The sequence below is a fragment of the Lissotriton helveticus genome, chromosome 8 (genome assembly GCF_964261635.1).
Source record: "Lissotriton helveticus chromosome 8, aLisHel1.1, whole genome shotgun sequence".
In the NCBI taxonomy this organism is placed as follows: Eukaryota; Metazoa; Chordata; class Amphibia; order Caudata; family Salamandridae; genus Lissotriton; species Lissotriton helveticus.
The window spans coordinates 437,133,795-437,159,457 of record NC_136069.1 but is presented as its reverse complement, the minus strand read 5'-3'; the positions used below and the strand labels follow the sequence as shown (position 1 = coordinate 437,159,457).

General features: G+C 43.4%; 1 protein-coding gene across 1 annotated transcript in view; it reads right to left on the bottom strand.

Annotated features, from left to right (window-relative positions):
• Nucleotides 1-25,663, bottom strand: part of GPALPP1 (GPALPP motifs containing 1) — a 157,381-nt gene that overhangs the window by 25,073 nt on the left and 106,645 nt on the right. Inside the window, exons 5-6 of the mRNA XM_078657308.1 lie at nt 14,913-15,047; nt 6,317-6,481 (exon numbers count right to left, since the gene is read on the bottom strand). Of these exons, the coding sequence (XP_078513434.1) occupies nt 6,317-6,481; nt 14,913-15,047 (300 nt within the window). The remainder of the gene's footprint in view (nt 1-6,316; nt 6,482-14,912; nt 15,048-25,663) is intronic.

The window sequence follows — 25,663 nt, the reverse complement described above, 5'->3', positions numbered from 1 at the left end:
GTGTCATAAACGGGAAACATCCTTTACAACAAAACTTTTACAACGCACTACCATTACGACGCAACTTTTACAACGCAAACCATTACAACGCATAGCGCTGGGGGGCGCTCTAGGATAGGGAATGTATTTATTATACTATCCAACACCTTCCCTACTATCCACGGGGACTGGAGTTGGAATAGTAAATTAAATAAATCACTATCCAGCGCCTAAAAGCACTATGCGTTGTAATGGTATGCGATGTAAAAACCGCGTTGTAAAGGCATGCGATGTAAAAGTATGCGTTGTAACGTCATACATCCGTCATAAACACGTATACCAAAAAAGAGTTAGTCCATCAAAAGGCATATCCAGGACTTTAGACTGGAAGTCAGTAAGGACGACTGTGAATTTTAATCAGCCTTGTCTCCCTGGCACAGTACCTCCAGTCAACTGTTGAAATCCTGTATTCAAGGCATCTGTTTCTGCTTTGATAATGAAAGAAGAGGTCAGTTCTCCTTCCTTTAGGATATTTCTCACCGTTTCCTGTTATCATCAGGAATAAGTTCTAATAATAGAGCAATGTCAAGGCACATCTGGTGATCATAAATGACAGAGAATAGCTAGGGCACTGGCCGTCTTAATTGAGGTTGCTGCCATAGAGGAATTCTTCGACCCAGATTGTCAATGCATTTGCTATCCTTGTTCAGCAGACTAGATGATGACGTTATTGGGGTCTTGGTTCTTCTTTGAGCTGCTGAAGCAATTATTGAAAACAGTCTAGAATGACCAGTGAGACAAGCAAACCTGAAACCGGAGCTTTATATTTTTTCTCCAGAAGAGGTATCGCCGGTAGTGGAACAGTAGCTGGTATCTTCTTTTATTTTAAAACTTCTGACTAGACATATTCAAGAATGGGTATGGACTTAACATATTTTCAAGGTTGGTATTTAAAATCATAAGGAAAGCACGGTTAATATACAAACGTAATTAATTGGTAAATTGAATTTCCTGGCAGCTCTTTCAATCAAAGAATGACATTTAGAGATATCATCTGTAGAATCCAGTGGAGCTGCCCCATCATTTCCACATGGGACACTGAATTCTAATCAATTATATCCCCATCATAGTCTGCTGGCAGCTCTCCTTTCTCTCACTTCCATTGCAGGATACGTAGAACTATTAGAATAAGCATCATCCTTGTCTTCTTCATGAACCCATTCCCTTGGCTTTGGTGGAGGGGGTGGGGCGATGGCTGCCTATGTGGTGAAACTGGTAAAGGAGGTAAAACTGGTAAAGGAAACTGCTTGAGGAGAAAGGAGGTTGGAGGATGGGTAGAGCAGGTAACCCCATATTAGGATTACTAGATGGTTGTTGTTGTAATAATTTATTGAAAGTATCCATCATCTGTTGCAAAGTGGATAAGAAAGTCATTGGCACTTGGACCATCTCTGGCTGTTTATAATATCTATGTGGTTTCTGCCTCATATCATTTAGAGTACTCTCAGACTTTTACTGCTGGTAAACAAATTTGTTGTAGGACTCTTCGTCATCCACTGCTTCTTCTCCAAAATCTGACACATATCTCACATCTTATTGTGCTGAACAGTAAGCTGTCAGTGAGGTATTATTATGAGCCTCTTTTTCCTGATCTTCGTGCAATAACTGAACTGGAGATAAATCGGTCATTTTTAATGGTGAAAATGTCTCCCATGGTTTACATTGACTGTGTGGTTCCCAATGGTGATTTTATCGTCGACGGTATGGTCAAAGCTTCCTTTGTCGTTGATGGAATGCTCGCTGTCGACGAGATGCTAGTCATCGACAGTGGAGTTGAATAAAATGTATAATCTATTTACTTGCAAAGGGTTACAACCTGTGAACTTCATCCTCTAGTCTGTCATTGTGTCATTCACATTTTGTGTCCACCCACTATCTACACCATACAGCATGGGGCACTGGGTCAGCCTACTTCAGCCATATGAGTAATGGCATTCTGTATTTCACGAAAAGCACACCCACACACAAAGTAGTTCTCTTAAGTGTCAAGGTCTACTATGGTGATGTGTGGTCGCTTTTAGCCCCCCCCCAAAATGTTTTAGATTGGCGAAGGCCCAGCAGCTTCGTTAACAATCATGTTTAACAAATATTAAACAAGCATTAACAAATCTAAAAGTCTGACAGGAATCACCAGATCTATGAAGTTTGCCAATGCTCACAAACACATGCATGCCACCTTAGATGGACGCATTTTTAATTTCTATCACATTCACGTTTTATGTCTATTGCATAGTTTTGTAAGAAAATAAAAACACATCAGAGACTTGCAAGGATGGAGTTGTTGGCCTGAAAATGCTTTCTTTTTCTAATTAAAATGGACTAGACCTGAATATCTGTATCAGATGTTCCCATTATCTGTCCGATTCTTTAGTCACCAACTTATGCTACTCCACAATTGCCCAAATGTCAATCATTTTTGATTGCTGCCATAATATGTGTGATTATACTGTTGGATATTTGGCTATTATTTCGAAGACATTTATTGCAAACAACTTCTCTGGGAAAGCATGCAAGGTTTAAGAACGAATGTTAGAAAAAAAGGAAGTGTCTAATGAAGCTTTTAGAACCCTTGCAACAGATTCTTTATCTGAAGCTTAAAATCATAAGATATTAAAAGTTAATATGTAGGCCTACTGTCAGGCTGAAGCCAAAGCTAAATGGATTCTAATGAAAAACAATTTGTTTGATGACGGAATCCAGTTGATTTTCGACTTCAGTCAAGCTCTAGTTCCATTGTACGGTCACATGTGGAACTTGACAATATGATCTCATGCTCATTGACCTGCCACAATTATATTGTTTCACTGTACAGCAATACATCTGGGAATATAGATATAGCAATGAGGTGGATGGGGAGAACTATTGAGACTTAAAACTGAAGCTAAATCATCTTGGGCTCCAGGACCCAATGAAATACGTACTGCATTGATTAACTAGAAGTAGTCCTTTTGGAGGCAGTATTTCTGCATCTTATTTCACAAAGGAACAACAGATCCCTACTGTCCGAACTGGGTTTAGAACAGGACACCCCAACAGCCGAGAGCGCCAATCTTGATGACTGTACTGGCATCATTTACCTGACAAAGGCTGCACCGTTTTGTGGACGGTTGAGCGACCTTCGATCAGGTAGACAGGGAAATGCTTTGCAGCAAACTGTACAAAACGGGGACACATCCCTCTTTGTAGAAACTAATTTGAGCCTTGCACACTGACACAAGTGCTGCTCCAGACTGACTACAAAGGGACTTTACCAAATGGGAACCCAAAGGGCTTCATAGAGGGCAGCATTTAGGTCCCAGGTTTATTTATCCTCTTCTTTTCAATTCTTACATATCATCTATGACCAGCTCACTGCTTTCCTCTTATCTTTGGTTCAACACATTACCCTACAAGCCTACGTACACAAATTAGTTCCTATTGACTAGACTCCCACTGGTTGCACAGTGAAACAAATATTTCGATAATGAACAGCAAACTGGACAAAGGTTTTGAACTTTGGAAAAGCTTGCTGTCTGTATTCTGGATTTGCAGAAAGGGTGAGGAAGTGTCCAAGTAGGAGTATCTTGGTGTCATCTTTCGTAGTAAAGAAGCTGGAAAGCACATATTAATGGCTGGTCTATTCATATCAGGAGGATCTGTTTGAGAATACTCTCAGTTTCACACTTGATGTGGATAGTCTAGGTCTATTTTAACTTGCGTTTGATTCATCATTGTCAATCACCCTGCAAAGGTGCTAGATAAAATCAAGTGCGATATTTTACATAAATTATGAGTGACCATAATTTCGCTTACTCCTCAATGCATGATGAGACTCATATTGGGTATCCCTGCAGAATCTATATGTTCTGACAAAGCACAAACAGAAAACTTAGATCAAGGCCACTCCTTCCTCATGCTGTTTTGGAATAAACTTTTATCCACTAAAATGACATAAAAAAAGCTTTTTGTACTTATTTTATCTACTCAGATATTTGGGATTTTAATGTTATGCACACACAAAGCTGAAGAAGATAATCTACTAAGAAACGTTAACACAGAGCTACAATGAAGATGTAAAGTACCTTGAATAACTTAAGACCGGCTGTTTTTTAAGAGAGTATTATAGCGGAGTTACCATTCAACCATGTATGTTTGCTAGTTTTAAATCCTCGTAGTAGAGATTTGAAAAATCTTACAGTAGATTGCGCCTGTGCCTATGTGAACGATAAGTGTGGGCTTTAGTCACTTTACAGAGAAACTTAATCCAATAATATCACAATATACCCAGTACTCCTGCAATTGAGAAAACGTTATCCATTCTTGTGGTTTATGGAAAAAAGAACACACAACTGCCTTGAAGCATTGCAAGTGTGTTTAGAAGATTCCTCCAATATTGTGGTCTACAGAGTGATAACAAATTTGTCACAGAAGCTATTAAAAGTTTTGGGAAAAATGTGATGCAGGAGAGGTATGTCAAATTACAATGGTGACTAACTTAACATTTTAGTTCCTGTATTTGGTGGCCAGCATTTTGGAATATAGAAACTAGGGATTATATGAGAATGATTAATTTTAATGTGAAAGTTTAACCTATGTGACGATTGGCTGTCTGCGATATTAAGCATCAAGTAAGCATTTTAGATATATTATATGATTTTCTATTTATGTTTTATGACTTTTTAAGTATAAGGTTTGTTGTATGGCTTTTTAGGATCCAAGTGAATTTTCCCGATTCATGCCCTTATATAGGCACAATTCACACTGCCCTAATATAGGCCTAGAAATCATTCCCTTATTTAGAAATAGCCCATGCAGACCAAATACAGGCATGGCTACTTCCACCCGTACCAAAGCGTCACAACGATTTCTTGGAAAATCAGCTTAAGCAGTCAGGGACCTTCCCTTGCTTGAATATTGATCTGTCCAAGACCTCATGTACTTTACAAAGAACTACTATTCCCTTGGGGTTCTTTCCTGACGTTATCATGCCTGACTTTACGTCAAACTAGACACCTTCATGGTATAAATATGCCTTCACTTGCTCTAGCAAGAAACGGTGGTTCGGAGCAGTTCGACTATCTGGTTGCCCGACGCAGCTCGCTACAGCAAGTGCCAAAGGAAGTCGACCCTCCAGCTGACGCACTGATCGAGAGGCTGCATTTCTCTCGCAAGAATCCAGCTCCAGTGTTTCCAAGCTACCCTTGCGGGGTGTTGGGAAATCGAGTCCTGAGACTGAGATACCAGACCTCCTTCATTCTAAACTAAAGGTATGGAGCTGATTAGAACCTAGAGAAACCTTGGATAGATTCTTGGCAGAGAAAACTAAACCTATGCTACACCACACTTACTCCTTCCCGCGTACTAGGCTTAGGTTAGGTACATTGGGGTAGGCGTATTTTAGAAGCACCAGTTGAGTAATTTTAGCCCTTGTTATTTATATATGTATTTATATATGGTTTAGAAACCATACAATGCTCTTACAGTATTATTTTATAATATTGTTCTCGCTGTACGTATTATACTTTGCAGTCTGCATTACGATTGTAGCAGTTCACTTTACTTGCATGAGAAAGAAGACTGTCCAGTAAAACCTTTTATTGAAAACGCCCGTCTCTCTATTTCTCTGCACCTCTGTAGAAACGAAGCATGCACGAGTGACTGAGTGAAATACTTATCTATTGTTTCCGTGACTCTAGAGATACATTTCTTATCCTTGGGAAACAAAGTTGTCATGTTTATGCGGTTGTCGGAAACAAATCCCTTCTTGTGAATTCGAAAAAGTTTCTAGTGACCTCTGAGCTACCTGGCATTCACTATTAAGTTTAATATATTTGATAGAGACATAGTCGACCTCTGTCCTACGTCTAATCTATAGGATATATTATTCCAATGCACAGAGCATATTGGGAATATAGGAGCTACAGTACAGGTTAAATTGTAATAATCTTGATTTCTAACAAAAATAACTTAAAATGGACAGCAACAGCTGGTTCTTTAACTGAAGGCCCGACTGAATAAAATCTAATGGTACGGGAACCACAATTTCTTAATCTCTTTGGTGTAAGACATGTTCCAGTTCTCTAGCCTGAACCCTCGACACCCTTCGAGTCTGGCAAATGTGACGACAGGAACGCAAACGTGTTTAAAGAGTTCACAGGAAAAAAAGAGTTTGGAGAGTGGGATAACATAGTACAATTAACACATACATTATTAACATAAAAACATTATTTATTATTAATTTATTAATCTCAACTTGTAACTTCTCTAACACTAGAAAGCTACTGGGTACAATACTCACTTTAGCTTTTTTCTCCCTCTCTTCTGGGGTATCTGTCCAAATAGATCGGTCGCCTGACTTTTCGTTAGTCCGTCTCTTGAAAGTTCTTGGGCCAAGCCCAAAGTTCGTTAGTTCTGGGGGCAGCTCTGTCATCCAGGTCTCTCTTTTAACTTGCTGGGATTCATCCTTTAGGAAAAAACGGAACATGGAATACGTGCTTTCATTTGCTGGTTACATTTTCATGGAAAAATACACAAAAGGCAACATGAGCTCAACAAAAGCTGATCCAGGTCATGTACAAATAAAGAATAAATTGAGATGGTGAATCGGACCCATACACACATGCTGGCAGATGCTCAGTGAATAATTATTTTCACAAACTAGCTATTCTGTGTTCTCATAACAATGGCAGGTGGCATGGCCATAAAGAACTTTCAAAGACAATCAGTGACTATAAAATAATCATATATTGAGAAATTCATACATATAGATTTATATGGCTGCATTATATGTATACATTATCTTCATATATTTGGGGAGATCTTATATCTATATCATGGCTGTAGTCTCTCTTCCACTCCCAACCTGTGCGAAGGGGGGGCATGTAAAGGGGGAAGAGACATATGTTTGGGGAGATGTGTGGGGGGGACAAGTGTGTGAGGGAGAGAGATAGCAAGTGGCTGCTTTTTAAATTGAGAAGTGCCACACTTTCAGACTAGTAATGTGGTCAAGAGGAAAAGGTAGGTGGATTTGGAAATAATAAACATCCATCCGAGTAGGGGTGAAATACTCAAACTACAGGTATTTTGGTCTTCTCAAAGGTCTTGACTCACTACCATTCTCAGACAATGGTTACTGTGGGAGAGGTGTGGCGCCGCGGCCAGGGCGACTGACGCTGGAATCTGGGGATCAGGGTTCGATCCCCGGCTCCGGCGGCAGGTTAGCCCAGCACCATGTGACTCTGGGCAATAGCTCGCTTAATCTTCCCGACGGCCCCCAGCGCCTAGAGACCCTTACGGGTGATTGTGCGCTTTACAAATGTGGATTATTATTTATTATTATTAGTATGGTTGGTTGGGTGCATTTATAGTTATGTGTATGTATGTGTGTGTGCATACTCTTGCCAGTAACTGCTTTAAATAGTATATGCTTGAATTATCTGGTAGTAGAGGGGTAGGCAGGGAGCTGTTGGGTATCTGAGACATCCACAAGATTAAGAGTAACTTAACCATAAGGGTGCTTGACTCTACCCAAACATCCATGAGCAAAGGAAAGACCACATCAAGCTGCTAACGGTTTAAGCACAGGAAGTACCTTAAGGCCTTGTGGCTAAATTGTGTACTGCCAGGTGAGAAAGCATCCATAGTGTAGTGCTCACACAGTGTATTTAGTCTGGTCCATGTGACCACCTTGTATATCTCTGAGAGGAACAATTCTACAACATATTCTACTTGCCATTTTGGCGGGACGAGCATAGATGTTCAATAGAAGTAACAACCATTGTAATGAATGACAAGAGTGATGTGGGGCCCATCACCATCAATGAAATGTTAAGATGTTTCATAAATGCATCTGTGTTGGGCCACACACATGCTTAAAAACCGGTTGAGCTCCTACTCAACCAGGGTAGTCTAGCGAGCTGCTGACGCTTTGTATGTTCGGACTGATCATTCCTGCAATGAGAGAATAGAAGGAACATATTCTGGGGAAATGTCCCACTCCAGAACTCTCTTGCAACTGAGGAATGGTGGTTTTGGCAGCAGTTTTTCCAGAGTATTGGCCACAGTGAGCGATAAGCATGCTGGACATATTATATGGCTTAGAGGTCCGAGATTATGAGGGGAGAGAAAACCAAGAGTATACTATTACAAGTCGCTTCTAGAAGCCCTGAGCAGGCACCATATGCTCCCGGGCCTCCAGATTGTGCTTCCTGGGATCACGAAATGCATGGTAACATGACAACAGCATCCCCCCCACAGTACCCTTAAATCCACTCTTGCAACGTCAATGGACTTGGGGACAGAATTAAAAGAGGGGGTGTACTACAGTACCAGAAGCAGCAGGCACCAGATATTGCACTATTGCAAGAAGCCCACATACAAGGGACCTCCTACTGTGCCCAATAGATGGGCCTATAAACTGGTAGCCCCTGCCGCTTATACCAGAGGATCAAGGGGAGGTGGAATTCCTCTGCATAAATCCCTCCCTTTTAAAATACAAACTGTGAAACACAACCCACTGGGACGATTTGTAACCCTGTCAGGATATTGGGAGGGCAGGCCACTGAATATTACGTCCCTCTATATACCTCCAAGACTGCATTTTCCCACTCTCGCAGGTTTTGGGTCACATATTGTCAACCTACCTGAGGGAGAAATACTAATAGGGAGAGACTGTAATGCGTCCCTTAGCGGAGAATGGGATAGATGGCCAGCAAAACAATGGGAAGCTTCTGGGAAGGCCCTAGAAGAATTTCTGAGGGCTATGGGCCTAGTTGATGTGTGGAGGGTGCATAATCCATTGTACAAAAAGGGGTTCCCCTGTCACTAGATATGTTCCTAAGTCAGGGCATGAACAACAATTGTATATATAACTTACTTAGGCAACTAATGAGAATATGGGCCAACAAATATGAATGCAAAAACCCAGATCAAAATCTAATTTGAAAATGATTTATTAATATAAAAAAACTAGGAATGTAAAGACATGATCAATATACATTAAATAAATACATGTTCCAACTCAACAACATTTCTTTTTTAACTAAGTGCATATACAACAGCGAAGGTCTACACTCAGGCACACCCCGCGCGGAGCTCTTTCGGCCCATCCCCTGTGCAGATTTCATATCAGTTTCTCCCAGAATTTCCATCGTAGTGAGATGGTCCTGTCATTCCCTTTCCATCTCAATTCAGAATACCATGCATGATCAAGGTTTTTACATTCATCACAGATTCCTGACGAAGGCTGTATAGCCGAAACACCCACAGGTCCCAACTTCTAAGCCATGTTGTATATGCAAATTTTCCAACTCACCAAGTCAAGCTATATCTGTAAATCCAGCCTTCATCCATCTCACCTCATTGTAGAAAGCCATTAGGAATTAGAAATAAACTGCGATCTTAGATGAAACAAATGTGATTTCAAGTAGAGTATGGAAATATATAATTCATCATCAAGTTTTGTATCCATAACTGTCTATTTAGACATAGAAGAACATATATGTATATGCATACCCAATAGGCTTGTTTTCCATATAAACTATTGAATAAACATGCATGCACAACAGAAGGATGAGTGCTGAGATATGATTGAATATATAGGTTTGTTCTATTACATTTCTGATGGAAAAATGAATTGTTTTAAAAAACAAAATATTTACAAAAATGAAAATATCTTTTTGAACTATGTATTTATTTAATGCATATTGATCATGTCTTCACGTTCCTAGTTTTCAAATAATTTTCGATAAAGGTTTTGATCTGGGTTTTTGTATTCATATTGGTTTGCCCATATTTCATTAGTTGCGTAAGTAAGTTATATATACAATTGAGGGTGCATAATCCCACAGCCCGCCAGTATACTTTTCACTCTGGGGTTCATGGAAGTCTGTCCCATATAGACTATATATTTTGAATGGCAGACCAGCTCTCAATGTTCGGAGGATGGCTCACCTCCCTAGGAGTATCTCAAACCACTCTCCACCTATTGCTCTGTATGGTGTTGCACCTTCTCCCAAGGGACAGCAGATGGCACTTAATCCTTAGTACTTGAAAATACTGATTATAAGTGAGGCCTTAGCTGAAGTGACCACTAATTATTTCAACGAAAACGAGGGGTCGGTGGACTCAGCCCAAATAATGTGGGAAGCATACAAGGCAGTAATCAGAGGGTTTTTTCAATAGCTGGTCATTAAAAAGAAAAAACAAACAACTGGTAGCAATAGAAGAGGAGATTCGGAAATTAGAATACAAGCTTATATTGACAGATTACCCACACATTAAACACAGATTAGAGATTAAACAGAAAGAATATAAAGATGGGCATTAAGCTTGCCTCATCTCTACAACGGCCCCCCACAGACGCCGGGGATGCCTGGTTTTACCATGGAGATACCCAGAAGGGACCATCTCACAGGGAAAGCCAGGACAGGTTCCCCAGCGGTCTTCAGCGCCGGGACGCTTACGGGCAGCTGTGCGCTTTACAAGTCCCAAACATTTACATTTCCATGTTGCTGAAAAAGCTGCAAGAGCACAACATCGAGCAACTCAACACCAAACATACGAAGTGGGAGATAAGGCGGTTAAGCTGCTAGCGTGGGTAGAGAAACGGGAAAAGGCAACCAGATGGGCGTTTGAAATTACACCAGACGGGGGAATCCCACTTAGAGACCGGCAGGAAACAGTGGAGGCCTTCGCAACATATTTCAGTCACCTATATATGGCATCAGTGATGTACACTCAGATTGGGGCCCAAGAGCTGCTAGCCGCTCTCAGTCTGCTCTCCTTGGATGAGACAGATAGGGAAAGTCTGGAGTCAGAATTGACCTATAGAGAGGTGGTACAGCCAATTGGGGCTCTAAAGGCAGGAAAAGCAATGGGCCCTAGTGGCCTACCAATTGAATTATACAAACTAACAGCATCCACAATCGCTGCATACCTGGGGCAGCTGTATCAAGAAGGCGTAACACGAGGTAGCCTACCGGAAAGTCAGAGACTTGCCAATATCGTCGTAAGACACAAAAGCGGGAAACAGCCTGAAAAATGTCATTCATGCAGGCCCATATCCCTGCTGAATGCAGAATTTAAGATTCTCGCCAAAATCCTTGCTACTTGTTTGCCTCCCCTGCTGGGTAGAAATACAACACTCAACCTGTGGTGCCTCCATGGAGTACTTGGGAGGGCTGGGAACATTAGGGAAGAGGCTGTTATAATGCCATTAGACGCCAAAATGGCAGTTGACATGATTGAGCGGCCCTTTTTATTCGGGGCCTTGGAGAGATTCAGATGTGGAAAAAATGTCTTCTCTATTCCGAACCCCTAGCACAAGTCACAGTAAATGGGGGAAGTTCATCCATTTTCAAATTGCCGAAGGGGACAAGGCAGGGCTGCCCACTCTTACCATTAATATTTGTGCTGGTGTTAGAGCTGATGGCAATATGGATTAGAGGTGATCAGCTCATAAGGGGACTCAAATGGACAGAGGATTGGGAGGACAGAATCTCCCTGTATGCAGATGATGTACTACTTTATCTAGCTAACCCCATCTCCTCCATTCATAGAGTACTGCATATATTTACCCTGTTTCAAAAATACTCAGGATATACTTATAAACGGAGACAAGTCACTAATATATGTCCTTTGCAGTCCTAGCATCAACCGCCCCAGGGCCTGAATGGCGTGGAGAGTAACTGAAGGGTTTCGATACTTGGGAATCTATGTCACCACAAACCCGGCAGTCTTTTATGATCATAATTTAGCTCCACCCTTACGTCGACTACAGGAAGACGTGCAACATTGGAAGACACTTCCCCTGTCGTTACTGGGCAAAGCCTCCCTAAATAAAATGATGGCGCTCCCTCGTTTTGTTTATATCCTACAGAACACTCCATATATCGTCCCATCAAAGTATTTTCAAGCTATAGAATCAGAGATACGTACACTCCTCTGGAAAAATGGTATACCCGAATAGCACTGGCCAAACTGAGAAAGAGCTCATATGATGGAGGAATCGCTCTCCCGGCAATTCAATATAACTATTGGGCAGCTCAACTTACAGTAACAAATGACTGGGTACATTTGCAACAAACAGAACAAACTTAAAGGATGGACAGACATAATATGGAACCCGGGAACTATTACACAGCGATCTATAGTTGGAAACATAGTGCACCACGATACACACCAACGTCGACAACAATTACGCTATGGCACACCGTGTCTGCAGCACTGGGGTGGAAAGATATGATAACTATGGCTACTCCACTCTCTGAGTCAGTACACCTTGGACTGTTAGCAAAACAAGTTGGTTTTGCCAAATGGGACTTCATCGGTCTCTCCAAGGTCGGAGACTTAAGGGCGTGAGGGAAGACTATACTCTTTAGAGACCTTCTAAGGGACTATGAACTTGACTAAGGAGAAACGTTTCGATACCTCTATGTACAAAGTGCATTAGAACGGGCCATTCCTAGCGGAACGGAGCTCCCGGCCTCCTCGCCCTTAGACGAAAGGCTCCTGGTTGACTATTTAAAAGCGAAAACAATATCACTAACATATAGGAAGATACTAAACAATTCACCTGACACCCTAGGGAAAATACGTGCCAAATGGGTGGATGACATCGGAGAAATGAGCGACAAGGAGTGGCAGGAGGCGCTGGAGTCCCCTCCGGAGGTAGCCATACGCTCTCGATTTAGATTAATACAATTACAGATCTTCGTTAGAGCATACTATACAAGTACAACACAAGTTAAAATGGGAATCTCCAGTTCACCACTGTGCCCCAGGATGTTTGGTCAGGTGGGAACTTTTATACATCAATGGTGGGACTGCCCAAAATCCGGAAATACTGGGACAAAATAATATCAAGAATGCTAACACTGTGTGGGAAAGAAGTAGTGGCCTCGCCCCGATGGGGTCTCCTAAATATCTGGGAGAAAAAAGTCCTCATGGCTAGAGAAAGAACCTGGGTCGCCCTAGGTGTGATGGTTGCAAAACGCAACATTGCAAGGATATGGAAGGGGGTGAATGGGCCTAGATATCGAGACTGGGAGTCCGATATGAATTGGTGTATGCAGTGCAACTGATAGGAAGGTGCACCAGATCAAGCATCAGGAATCATCTATGCAGCTAAGGACGGTGGAACATCCCATGGCAGGATCCTTACAGCCACAGAAGCTGTTAGAACAAACACTTTCATGGATCTGTGCGTCTTGATGGTTGATACCCTTTCTTGGGAAGGAAGGCTCTTGCCAGACCCATGTCTACAACAACTTCGCTGTGACCCAATTCCTTCTTGGTGTCATGACAGACTATTTTGGGATGTTCACAGTGAATCCAAGATTGAACAGAGCAGAGACCAGTCGCAAAGTCCCATCACCATTAGGAAGCTGCTCAGGTATATACCGTCTGCAGTTACTGAAAGGATGCTACTGTAACCCGGGGTTTTGTAACAACTCATGGAGCAGTGTTAAGTCAAATAGGAGAATCTTAAACTGATATTGCTGCTACCCCATTCCTCTGAACACCAAACAGTCGAACGTATCCATTTACTGTAGTTCCTGCAGACAGACGCATGAAATTATGCTCTACAGTAATGTGGATCACGTAATATATTACTGCAGATTTGGGAAGAGCACAGTCCCTAAGCACATAAGAAAAGTAGCCTTTCCGTCCTGTGCAAAAAAAAAACAAAGGCAGAGACCCTAATAGGTAGGAGGTGTAAGAACAGCAGAGCAGAGCTGATGTGACGACTGAGGTAACAAAGGAATTGTTAGTGATCGAAATCAAGTTGCAGCAGTGTCAGAAAAGATGCCCCCTCCATCCTAGTGGGCAACTATGGCTTGTCACCTTTCAGTATATGGAGGAAGAAAGCCATGGTCACATAACCCTTTGTCCATGCAAACATCCATTTTTTTCTTGTGACACCTCGCTTCTGAACCTAGCATTCTTCCAGTTCTCAACTACACTCTCAGAGGGTGCGGTGGGGGAACTTGAATGTTAAAAAAGTATGAAAAACTAGTGACGGATGTGTATCTGCATGGGGACCAGTAGAATGGGTTAAGGGGTGGGGAGTTTTGTGGCAGTGTATACAGATGCAAAGATTTATCTGAACAGGTTTACTCCAATCAGTAAGTGGCAAGCTACCAGTTCAAAATACGATGCATCCAGATCCTTGAACATTTTTAAGCATTCACACAAATGACTAATACACATTACTAGCTTTAACAGCAAGATATAAAGCTGCTCCAGTTACAGGTAACTGTAGAGTACATGGGTTAATAATGAGTCCATGGCTATATCATAGGCTAGTTAAACATCATCATATTAAAGTGGTATTTGGTGGTTTATCTGGTATTACTCCAAATAAACCTCAATACCACACCAACAACTACAAATTTAATTTGTGTTACTTTTTTTAGCTACTAATGATCTACTACATCATTCAATTAGTAGTGTAAAAACACTAATGCCCATTCTATAAAACATGTCAGAGTAAATGATTTGTTCACTGGATCTATCGTTGCAGAATAGGATCAATACTCTGAGCTACTTTACTGGCATTTATAAGAGTATTGATTATGTTCTACGAATTTATAGAAAACTCACAATTTGAACAGAGAAAAATAAAACCAGGCCAATGGGCATTTTCTCGATTTCACTCGTGCCCAATGTAGCTGGCATCCAAATGCGCTGAAAGATGTCTGTATCCCCTAACAATGGCTTCCAAAGAAAGTGGAATTTTGGTTAGCACAAAAAAAACAGCGAGGTGGCACACTTAAATGTGCATCAAAAAATCAAAAAGCTCACTCTTGTTATCGAAATGATTTTTAATCAATCATACTCCTTAATACACTTGCAAACACTGCATGATGAAACCAAGACTGCAAGGTACTTACATCGTCACCTGAAGTAAGCTTTTTTTTCATCTTCTGTGCTCTGCGTACAAAATCCTCAGCCACAGAATGATCAACTGGACTTTTTGCAGGCAAAGGGCCGATGCCTCCACTTTCCTCCTCACTACTGTCCTCCGTCTAAAGAAAAATACATTCAAAAGTTTATGGTAAACAAGGAATTTGTAAATCATGTAACAATCCTCTTTTTTTTACAACTCATTATTCAGATTTCAAAGCTTTACAGGCATTATTTCCAAAATCCCATGAAGTGTACATACCTTAAAAAAGAATACCATAGACAACATGGTCAGAAAAAGCAGCAGAACAATTAGGAAAAAATAAAAACACAGACATAAGTAGAGTCAGTCGAACAGCCCTGAGAAAATACTGAACCAAGGGTTGGTCAGCAGGAGCCTCCAACGGATAACCCGCTTCAAGAAAGTAGTAAAAGGAGGGGGACTATTCCCCCATCCACACAGGGTGCCTCCCCAGACTCTGCCAACCTCTTAAGAATGACCCCCTCCAGTCACACTGGTACCACCCCAGCTAAATGCCAACCCATCAATCCTATGCTTCCGTAACCACTTTCCGAAACAACCAGGCACACACTTAGAACCCAGCAGTCAGCTAGGATGTCCCCCTTATAAATCTGTGGACGAAGCTAAGCCCAGAAACACCCCTCCATTAGGACCAAGTGCCAGCCCACAGCAGTTTACCTCCACTTCAGGGCCCAGGGAGGGGCAGGGCAAGGGGCCCTGGCCCCTGCAAAAAAGGCAGGAGACCCCGCACGTCCATAAGCTGGGATTAGAGCTCACTCAGTCACAGGAAGGGGGAAGACACCTCCTCAAAGACAGGCAGGCCTTCCTGAAGTTTATACACCAGCTTCTCATACGTGGGCAGTCAGTACAGCTCTGCGGATCATTCCTGCTGTGTGGGCACCTGGGGCGAGCGACACTGTTGAAGGTTACATATGGTCATCATGAGGGCTGTCAATAGCCAACGTCGCCAATGGGAGGGCACGTCCTCCACCTCCGTTAGGTTATTTAACAGAACCATTTTGGCCAAGTCCTGGAAGGGGAAGGAGCTAGTAGAGTAGAGTCCGCCACACAGAATGCCAATAGGGCACCAGTGCGCAACAGCTCTAAAGAACATGGAACAAATCACACGTAGCGGAAGAGAAGCACCAACAGGTAACCACTGGCAGAATCCGAGCTCTGCAGAGTTTATATGGCCTCCAGTACCAATTAAAGAGAATCCTGAAGTAGGAATACTTAAGACGTGCTTGCAAAGGCAACAATCGTGGCAATCCAAAACATTCCTCCAGTCCTCACCAGAGTATTCCGTACCCAGACAGTCCTGCCAGTAGACCCGAAAGGAGGTGCGAATGACCTGAGAGTAAATATTGTCAATGAGGAGATTCGAGATGGCCCCTCAAGCGAGGCCCCACAACCAGAGGTAATCCAACACCGGGTGGACGGAAAGTGTTAGAGAGTCGCAGCCCAGCATACCTCCGAGGCAGTGGTGCAACTGCCAGTAATGCAATGACTGCGACTAGGGAAGATGAAATGTTGGTCTTGGCGGTTCAAACGGATGAAAGGAATCACCCACTAGCAGGTCCCCTACAGTCCGAATTCACCATTCCACCCGAAGCGTCCAGGTGATTTGGCGGTGTGCAACAGTAATGCCCATATTCAAACCCTAATGGTGGCAATTTATGGACTGTGGAATGTCCACCCCCCAACCCCGCAGGAGCCGATGTGCCCCTTTCCACATTGTCCAAGTAGCCGTAGAGTTGGGTGCAATGTGAGGACCCCGCTGAAGGGGGGCTGGGGTTCACAGAGTGTCAGCAGAATTGCCTCACTCTAGGTCCAATTAATTTTGTATCCCGATAAGGCTGAAAACTTGTCAATCACAGAAATAAGATGGGCAAAAGAAGCCCCCGGGTCACTCAAGGCTAGCAAAATGTCAACTGCTTATAGCAGAATCTGGTATTCAACTGCAGAAATATCAATACCCCTGATGATGGCCAAACGTTGGATGGTGGCCGCCAAGGGTTCCAGTTGCAAGGAAATCAGGGGAGGGGGAAACTGACATCCCTGCATCGTCCCCGATAAGTTAGAAAAATCAGCCTGTGCGGTGGGGGTGGAGTAAAGCTATTTGACCTTGTCCAATAAAATGAGAGCCAGCCCAGTCCTGTCCAGAGTGTAGAATAATTACCTCCACTCAACCCTATCATCACAGACATGTCATAGGGCATTCACCAGGAGGCGCATGACTGCAGGAGGACTGGGCAGGCATGAATCCACTTGGGAGTCCTGGATAAGATTTGGGATCACTCAATTGAGACAAGTCGCAAGAATTATCGCATGCGCCTTTCTTTCCACATTGAGAAGCAAAATGGGGCAGTAGCTTGCACAACTAGTTGGATCCTTATTGGGTTTCAAAATGAGACTAATGTGGAAAAGTAAATTTTGCCATGTTCTGTGTCCCTACGTGTTCCCCATTTTATGTTATGTGTGCATGATTAATATGCATATGTATTCCCCATGTTTGATTAAAGACGCAATTACAGTTGTGTCCATCTCTAGTATGCCAGTTTCCAGTTCTCGTGAAAGCTACGAGTATCAGGCCTATGTAAAGTTACGTTGCCACGTTTCTCAGTGTGCACGTTATTTCATCGAAAAGTCCCCGTTTCTAGGCCTCAAAAGGGCCCGGACACCAGATTCAGCTCCTGTCTCCTGAGCCCTCGCTGAGGAACGATACAGCCCCCACCTGTATCCCTGACCCTTCACTTACTTCCTGCCTCACAGTGCCCGGCTCGGCCTGGCTCTGCCTGCCAGTCTGCCAAGAGTATGTTATGATTCCAGTTATCAGTCCAGCTCTCCTTCTCTGCATTCCTAAGCTACTGAATCGCATCAATAGTTTCAGTCATCGTCTAGCCTTTACGTCTCCATGTAAGAGAAATACTGTATTAATGGTCATTTAATATTCTTCAACACGCACTACATGTAGAATAATGCATGCACCAGTCTTAGTGTCTGTTAGCCTTTACCCCGATAACTTTTGGATTCTATCAACATGTTCTCTAAACATCAGATACTAGATAGTGTTTAGGTACATGTCGCCCTGACTCTCCAGACTTCAGTCTCTGCTCCTAGCGCAGAAGTCATAGCCCCCAGCTTCTCCTAGTAACACGTCATTGTCAGTTTACGCGCACCACTAGGTTAGAGGTCCCAGCTGCTCAGGTAGCCCCCTCCATGTTTCCGCCCCATTTATGACATATTCTGTTACGTTTACATCACATGTCTATGTAAACGCCATCTGTTACACCTCTTTTCACCCTTATCTTTCGCGACTGCTATTGACCACACCCACTGCTCCGCCTATTGTATGTATTGTAATGCAATTGTTTTAGTATATATACCTGTGCACTGTTATTAAATGTTACGCCAACGCCGATCCTGCCCCCGGCAGCGCTGCCATCCTATTCCTGTGCAGGTTGTCCTGTTCCTGTCCTTATGCTGTATTAAACCTGCAAACTCCTACTACCTCGAATCTTGACTCTTATTTATTGAGCTATCTGTTATTACTATGTCCAGTCAAAAATAGATCCGGTATTATTTATTTATATACCACATAATGGCGCCCGAACAGGTACTTGCCCTTTCCCCACGCGCCGGAGAAGCCACGCAGGCCCCCTGATCCTCTGCAGCCGTGACGGAACCATACCGTGCACGTGCAGATATTTCTGCTTCAAGTATCCCTCAGGCCCACGGAGGAGACGGAGGTTGCGGTCCAGCATCCAGACGAGGCGGTGGAGGAACGCGGCGAGTCCCGACCAGAGCCCAAGCCGAGAGTTCAAGGTCCGAGGTATCCGGAGGCCCACCCGTAACAGAAGTCCGAAGTTCGTCCGTCCGGCGTCGAAGCAGTCCAGTCCAGTCCGAGGCCTTCCGTTCTTGCTGCCCGGTGAGTACCGTTGCTGGGGTAGTATCTAGACAGGGTCAATCTAATTGACTCTGGTCCGTGGGTTTGGTGGTACACAGACCCAACACGAAGTGTCCACTTCGGTGGATGCGGGTCCTGACGTGTCTCTTTATGAGACCGGTAAGTTTCGTACTGTTTCAGCAGTGCATCTAGTCTCTGTTCTAGTCAGTTCTGTTCTCGAGAAAATTAATGTATTCTGTTTTCAGTCTTCCAGGTAGTATTTTGTCAAGACTTATTTTAAAATGTCATTCATGTATTTTTATGTCGTGGCATGACAGTGGTGTAATTATCGTGTTCATTGTGTATTGTATTGTGTCTAGATTACAGTTCAGTCATGCCTTTGTTTTCCAAACTACGTCAGTTAAAAACAAGAAAAGGTCTGTTAGAAGAAGCAGTTCCTGTCCCGCCTAGGGACAGTCCAGGTCACTTTATGTATCAGAAGCATGGCATAAGTGCCATATTGTATCTAGATTTATGGGTAGAGTACACCAAAGAGTTAGAAGAAAAGTATAGATGGCCCGTATCGGGTACATGGGATGCCGAGTGCATCATGCGAGTAGAAGAAGCATTATGGAAAAAGAAAGCCAGACAGTCACAGAAAGATGCCATCGAGTTATGGCGCAAAGAATCTCATAAAAGAACCGAAAAAGAAATCAGAAAGTCAGAATTAAGTAGAGAATCCTTAGAACGAGCCCAAGAAAGGGAACTAATCGAGATAGGTGAACGAGTTAAAACCGAATAGTCAGACAGACAGAGAAATGCCCTCATTAAGGGTATGTATCCTCTTCTTGCCGAGGGCTTGCCGAAAGCAACCCCGGAAGCACCATGTAATTTTCCGCCGCCATTAGTTCCGACCAAGCTACGTCACAAACCGACCGCAGCTGATATTTTTCTCTCGTCCTATTTGGACGACACAGTCCCAGAATATGCAAATCCTGTTCCGCCAGTTCCTGTAAATAATGCAATTCCTGCTCCTCCAGACACCGGGGCACCTTTTGCAGTACCTGCTACGGTACCCCCGGTCCAGCCCGTAGTACAACTTCCCGCCACATCAGCCACTCTGCCAGCGCGAAGAGTATCAGTCGACGATTCTAGTCTAGGGGCCGCAGGAGGAGGTCCTCCTGGTACCCCGCCACCACACCAACGTGTAACGTTAGTCGAGTTACATGAACGTGCGTTACAGCGTACGCCCAAATATAAGTCCGTTGCAGACATTCGACGAGCTCTTACTGAATGCCGCTATGATCCAGTCACAGGCGATGATAGTACGGTTATATATTCCATACGTGTAAGACGGGTGACCGGGTATTTGGACACCCTACCGGACATGAAAGAAGATCTAGACAGAATATATCGTTTCATCCGTACAGGGGATGATCCAGAAAGTATTGGCGAAGCCATGTCTCAAAGGAAAGCTGAGATCCAGCTCATGATATTAAAGTTTCTGATTAATTGTTTAATAAGGGAACAAGATTATCCGACCAAAGATCCGGCCGAAATGAGAACCCTGACAAGGTGGAGTGATAATATAGCAGAGGGTAAGCACAGAACCATCAGTAGTATAGAGAGTATGTACAAGAAAATTCGTAAGGAAATAATAAGGTTACACGAGCAACGTAAAACAGCACAAGTAAGCGAGAAAGAGAATGACTCTCCTACAGAAGAGGTAGAGGACGAGAATCCCGCCAGAATAGCGTATGTAGGAAAATCTAGATTTCCAGACCGCCATTTACGCCTAGAACACAAGAAAATCTTTCATCATCCGGCACCAGAACAAGGTTCTCTAGAACAAGTATTTCAAGCTACCGATCACATTTTGAAATCACGAATCGGTTATAGCGAGTTAAGTACTATGCATGAACAAGAACTAGCCCGATCAGCAGTCCGATGGACTACTGATTCTACCACTTTTCCAGACGAAATAGTGGCACAAATGTTTCTGAAATTGCCCCCAGCCGAGCAACGACTGGTGGGTATGTATATGATTCAGCACCTCATTACATTATATGAGGGTCAACATTCTGATCCAGGTCCGTTACATGATGTCCTGAACGAGTTACTCCAGTATAGATGGAAAGGTTTAGGTACCGATTTAATTAGTGTCATTCTAGAACAACGCCATAAATATAGTATGTTTTTGAACCCGCATTTTGTTCATGTCTCACCTCCAGAAAGTAAACCGTTTTACATAGACAGACAGCATCCGTTACGAGAAGTACACCCAGTCAGGACAGCAGATGGTGAAATGCAACGAGTATTTGTTTACACCCCGATTACAAAAATGGAACTCTTAGAGATGAAGAAATTAATTCCTTGTCATGACAAAGATCCAGCAGGGTTCCACCGAGAATTAAAAGACATGCTCCGTATGGGAGAATATACGTATCCAGATATTATTAAAATGTTAAAAGTCCTGTTGCCTGCGGGCATATATGAGAAACTCAAGGAAAAAGAATGGGAGGTGGGAGAGAAAAAGATCGATTGGGCAGTTCTAGAAGCTGAAGATAAGATACGAGTACCAGGTACCGGTCTTGGAGAGAAATGTAAAGAATTACCAGAACTGTTAATACAAGTTTTGCCCAGATTATTAGCCACTAAAAAGGAAGACTGGGATGCAATCTCAGCCTGTAAACAGAAACAAGATGAAGACACTAGTGATTTTTATTCTAGATTTGAAAAATGTTTTATTATAAACAGTGGATTGAAGACGAGTAGCGAGTCATACCCTCATCTTTTTGTTACTAAATTAGTCGAGAATTCAAGTCCACAAGTTAAGAATCGAGTTTTGAAAGTCGAAAGTACATGGCAAGCTAGTACCCCGTCCCAAATGCTCCAGATGCTCCAGTACCACCAGAATAGAATCAGAGAAGAGCAAGAACACGAGAGAAGACGTATGAAAGACACGAAAATGAAAGTACTAGTTGCACAATCTGTTCCTCAAGACAGTCAGAAGAGGGGTCTGAATCAAGCCAGTCATCCTGCAGCTCCCGTTAAAGGGACATGCAATTATTGTAAACAGCCAGGTCATTTTATAAACGAGTGTGCAGTTCTGAAACACAATATAGCCACTGGTAAGACTAAAGAAAGACCACGTCCGCCTAGACAAGAACAAGTTTCACAGACTTCTCAGCCACAGAATGCACAACAGACAGTTCCAGCACCGCAGCCTATTGCTGCAACACAGCATGTTACACAGCAGATGTACCAGTATGCTCAGACAGAGTATCCAGAGTACCAACAGTACTCATGAAACAGCCTAGAGAGGGAGGTAGGCTTGCCTCTCATCGAGATTCCTGTAGATCAAGAAGGTCCCTATGTTCATAGTCAGGTACTAGGGAAAGACAGAAAGTTTCTGATTGATACAGGGGCAAGTAGGACGACCATTAGTCACGACGAGGTTCCAGGGGCTCCGCTCTCAGGCTCTAGAAATGTTTCCCTTGGATTTTCAGGAAAGCCAATTGTAAACGAGATATCAAAGCCAGTTACTTTAGAAGTGGGTCCATTGTCCCGCACTACTGATCTATTACTTACGAAATCATGTCCAGAAAATTTGTTAGGCATTAAGACACTGAAAGAATTAGGTGCAGTCATATGTTGTTCCCCCGAGGGAATACGTTTGTTTTTACGTGACTTCAAGGGTCACTATGTATTACGAGATTTTGATCCGAGATTGTCTAATGTTCCGCAGCATCTATGGGCGCAAGGTCCAACTGATGTTGGTTTCATGCAGATCACACCTCATCGTGTGACTCTCAAGCAAGGTATAGTCCTGCCACGAATCAGACAGTACAGATTGCCACCTGAGGCTGTAGCAGCCTTATCCAAAATTATTGACGAGCTCATGGCTCAAGGAGTAGTTGTAGAAACTGACTCCAATGTATGTAATTCTCCGATCATTCCAGTCATGAAACGTACTGATCCAAATGCACCCCCAGTATATCGATTAGTGATTGACCTTCGAGAACTCAATAAATGTATTATTCCCCAGTATCCAGTTGTTCCAGATATTTCTTCCCTATTGACAGCCATTGATTCTGAAGCCTCATTTTTCACAGTCATAGACCTCAAGAACGCGTTTTTCAGTGTCCCCATTCATCCAGACAGCCAGTTCCTTTTCGGTTTTTGTTTAAATGGAAGGAGCTATAAATTCACACGAGCTCCTCAAGGTTTCACAGAAAGCCCTAGTATTTACAGTCAAGCACTTAAGAGACAACTAGACAACATTCACATGCCAACAGACACTGCCCTGCTCCAGTATGTCGATGATCTACTGATCACAGCCCGTTCTGAACGTGCTTGCGAGCGAGCATCACTTACAGTCTTGTATTTCCTTGCCGAGATGGGGCACAAGGTGTCCCCTTCGAAGCTTCAATTCTGTGTCCAGCAAGTGATCTACTTAGGCCACTTACTGTCCAAGTGGGGTAGGCAGTTGACATCAGACCGTATCCAGTGAATAGCGAGTCTTCCTCAGCCCAAGACCCAGAAGGAGGTACGTGCTTTTATCGGCCTTACTTCTTATTGCAGACAATGCATTCCTCAGTATGCATTCCTAGCCAAGCCACTGATACAGTTAACGACACAGGAGGCAGCCGTATCGACTGTCCTCCCTTGGACGTCTGAACATACACTTAGTTTCAATGAGTTAAAGAAAGCTCTATGTCAAGCTCCTGTTCTAGCGACACCGAACTACAGTAAGCCTTTTACACTTTTTGTTACAGAATGTGATGGTACAGCATTATCTGTTCTCACACAAGATCAAGCAGGACAATACAAGCCCTGTGCTTATTTTTCGAGCACATTAGATCCAGTAGCCCAGGCTCTGCCTGCGTGCCTCAAGTCAGTTGCAGCCACAGCACTAGCTATCAGACAAAGTGATTCCATAGTATTAGGACATTCCTTGACAGTACAAGTTCCACACTCCGTGGAAGTTCTTTTAAACCGAACACAGACTCAGCACTTGACAATTGCACGTTTAACAGGTTATGAACTGACACTGTTCCAGCCACACATAGAAATCAGACGCTGCAACGTTCTAAATCCTGCTACACTGTTACCGTCAGTTAATTCGAATCCTGCTACACATGACTGTGTGGAAGTAGTTAGCACTATGACTAAGCCAAGACAAGATCTGACAGATATCCCATTACCAGATCCTGACCTGACACTTTATGTGGATGGTTCATGTATGAGAACAAGTACAGGAGAACTAGTAGCCGCGTATGCAGTGACTACTGACACTGAAGTTATAGAAACACACCGTATTGACACCCTGTCTGCTCAAGCAGCAGAGCTAGTTGCTCTGACACAAGCCTGCATTCACGCCAAGAACCTGAAAGTTAATATTTACACAGATTAACGCTACGCATTCGGAGTTGTACACGACTTCGGAGTGCTCTGGCAGGAGAGAGGTTTCATGACTTCTCATGGAACCAAGATTCAGCATGGTCTCCTTATTCAAGCTCTGTTAGATGCCATACATTTACCGACATCTATTGCTATCATGAAATGCAGAGCACACACGAAAGTTACAGACATTATTTCCCAAGGTAATGATCTAGCAGATCGAACAGCCAAGCTTACAGCACAGACTCCAGACATGTCAGTTAATCCGACACAGACACATATTCCAGAACAGACTACCTGTATGACAGTTAAGGACCCTACTCAAGATGTCATAGATATCCAGTTACATGCTACTCCTGATGAAATCAAGAAATGGTCCGAACAAGGAGGGGTCCAGACAGATCAGGGATGGGTAACGAAGGGAAAAGCCACATGGTTTCTCCCCGACTCTATGGTTCAAGTCATTATCAATACCGCACATAGTCCTGCACATTTAGGAGAAAAAGCTATGTTAGACAGTATCCAGAACATTTGGTTCAACAAGCACTTACGAGCTGCAGCCAAGCAGAAAGTCCGTACCTGTATGATATGTTGCCAGTTCAATCCAGGTAAAAGTGTCCCGGTGGAACAAGGTGGATTCCAGCCCCCTGACCACCCTTTTGAGGTCCTCCAGATGGATTATATTCAGATGGAGCGATGTCGAGGTTTCAAGTATGTCCTTGTAGTTGTATGCGCTTTGTCCAGGTGGACGGAAGCATATCCAGTCCCAGATTACACAGCCGCGACCACTGCCAAGCAGTTGGTTCGTGAATTCTTCCCCCGTTATGGACTCCCTAGGGTCGTATATTCTGATAACGGCCAGCCATTCTCATCTGAATTGATGAAACACGTTTCCCTTTTGTTAGGATACCAGTGGAAGTTCCATTGTGTACGCCATCCTGAAGCAGCCGGTCTAGTAGAGAGACATAATCAGACCCTGAAAATCCGTATTGCCAAAGTCTGTCAAGAAAAAGGTGTAGACTGGTTAGTTGCTCTGCCAGTCGCTCTGTTTTATATGCGCATAGTCGCACATTCCAGATCAGGTCTGTCCCCGTACGAGGTCGTATTCGGCCGCCCCCCGAATATGTGGGGTACACCTAGAGCCCGAAGTATTACAGATGTTTCAAGTAATATGCTGACAGATTACCTAGCTTCCTTGATGTCTGCCCTACACTCTTGTCGTTCACAGGTTGCCGCCGCATTTCCAGACAATACCGAGGTGGCACCGCATGAAATCGTTCCCGGAAATCTGGTTCTTGTAAGGAACTTTGATCGTTCAAGTCCGCTGGAGCCCCGCTGGAAGGAGCCCAAGCAAGTCCTCCTGGCCACCCGTACTGCCGTCAAGCTGGAAGGCAGGAAGGGCTGGGTGCATTTGTCGCATGTAAAGA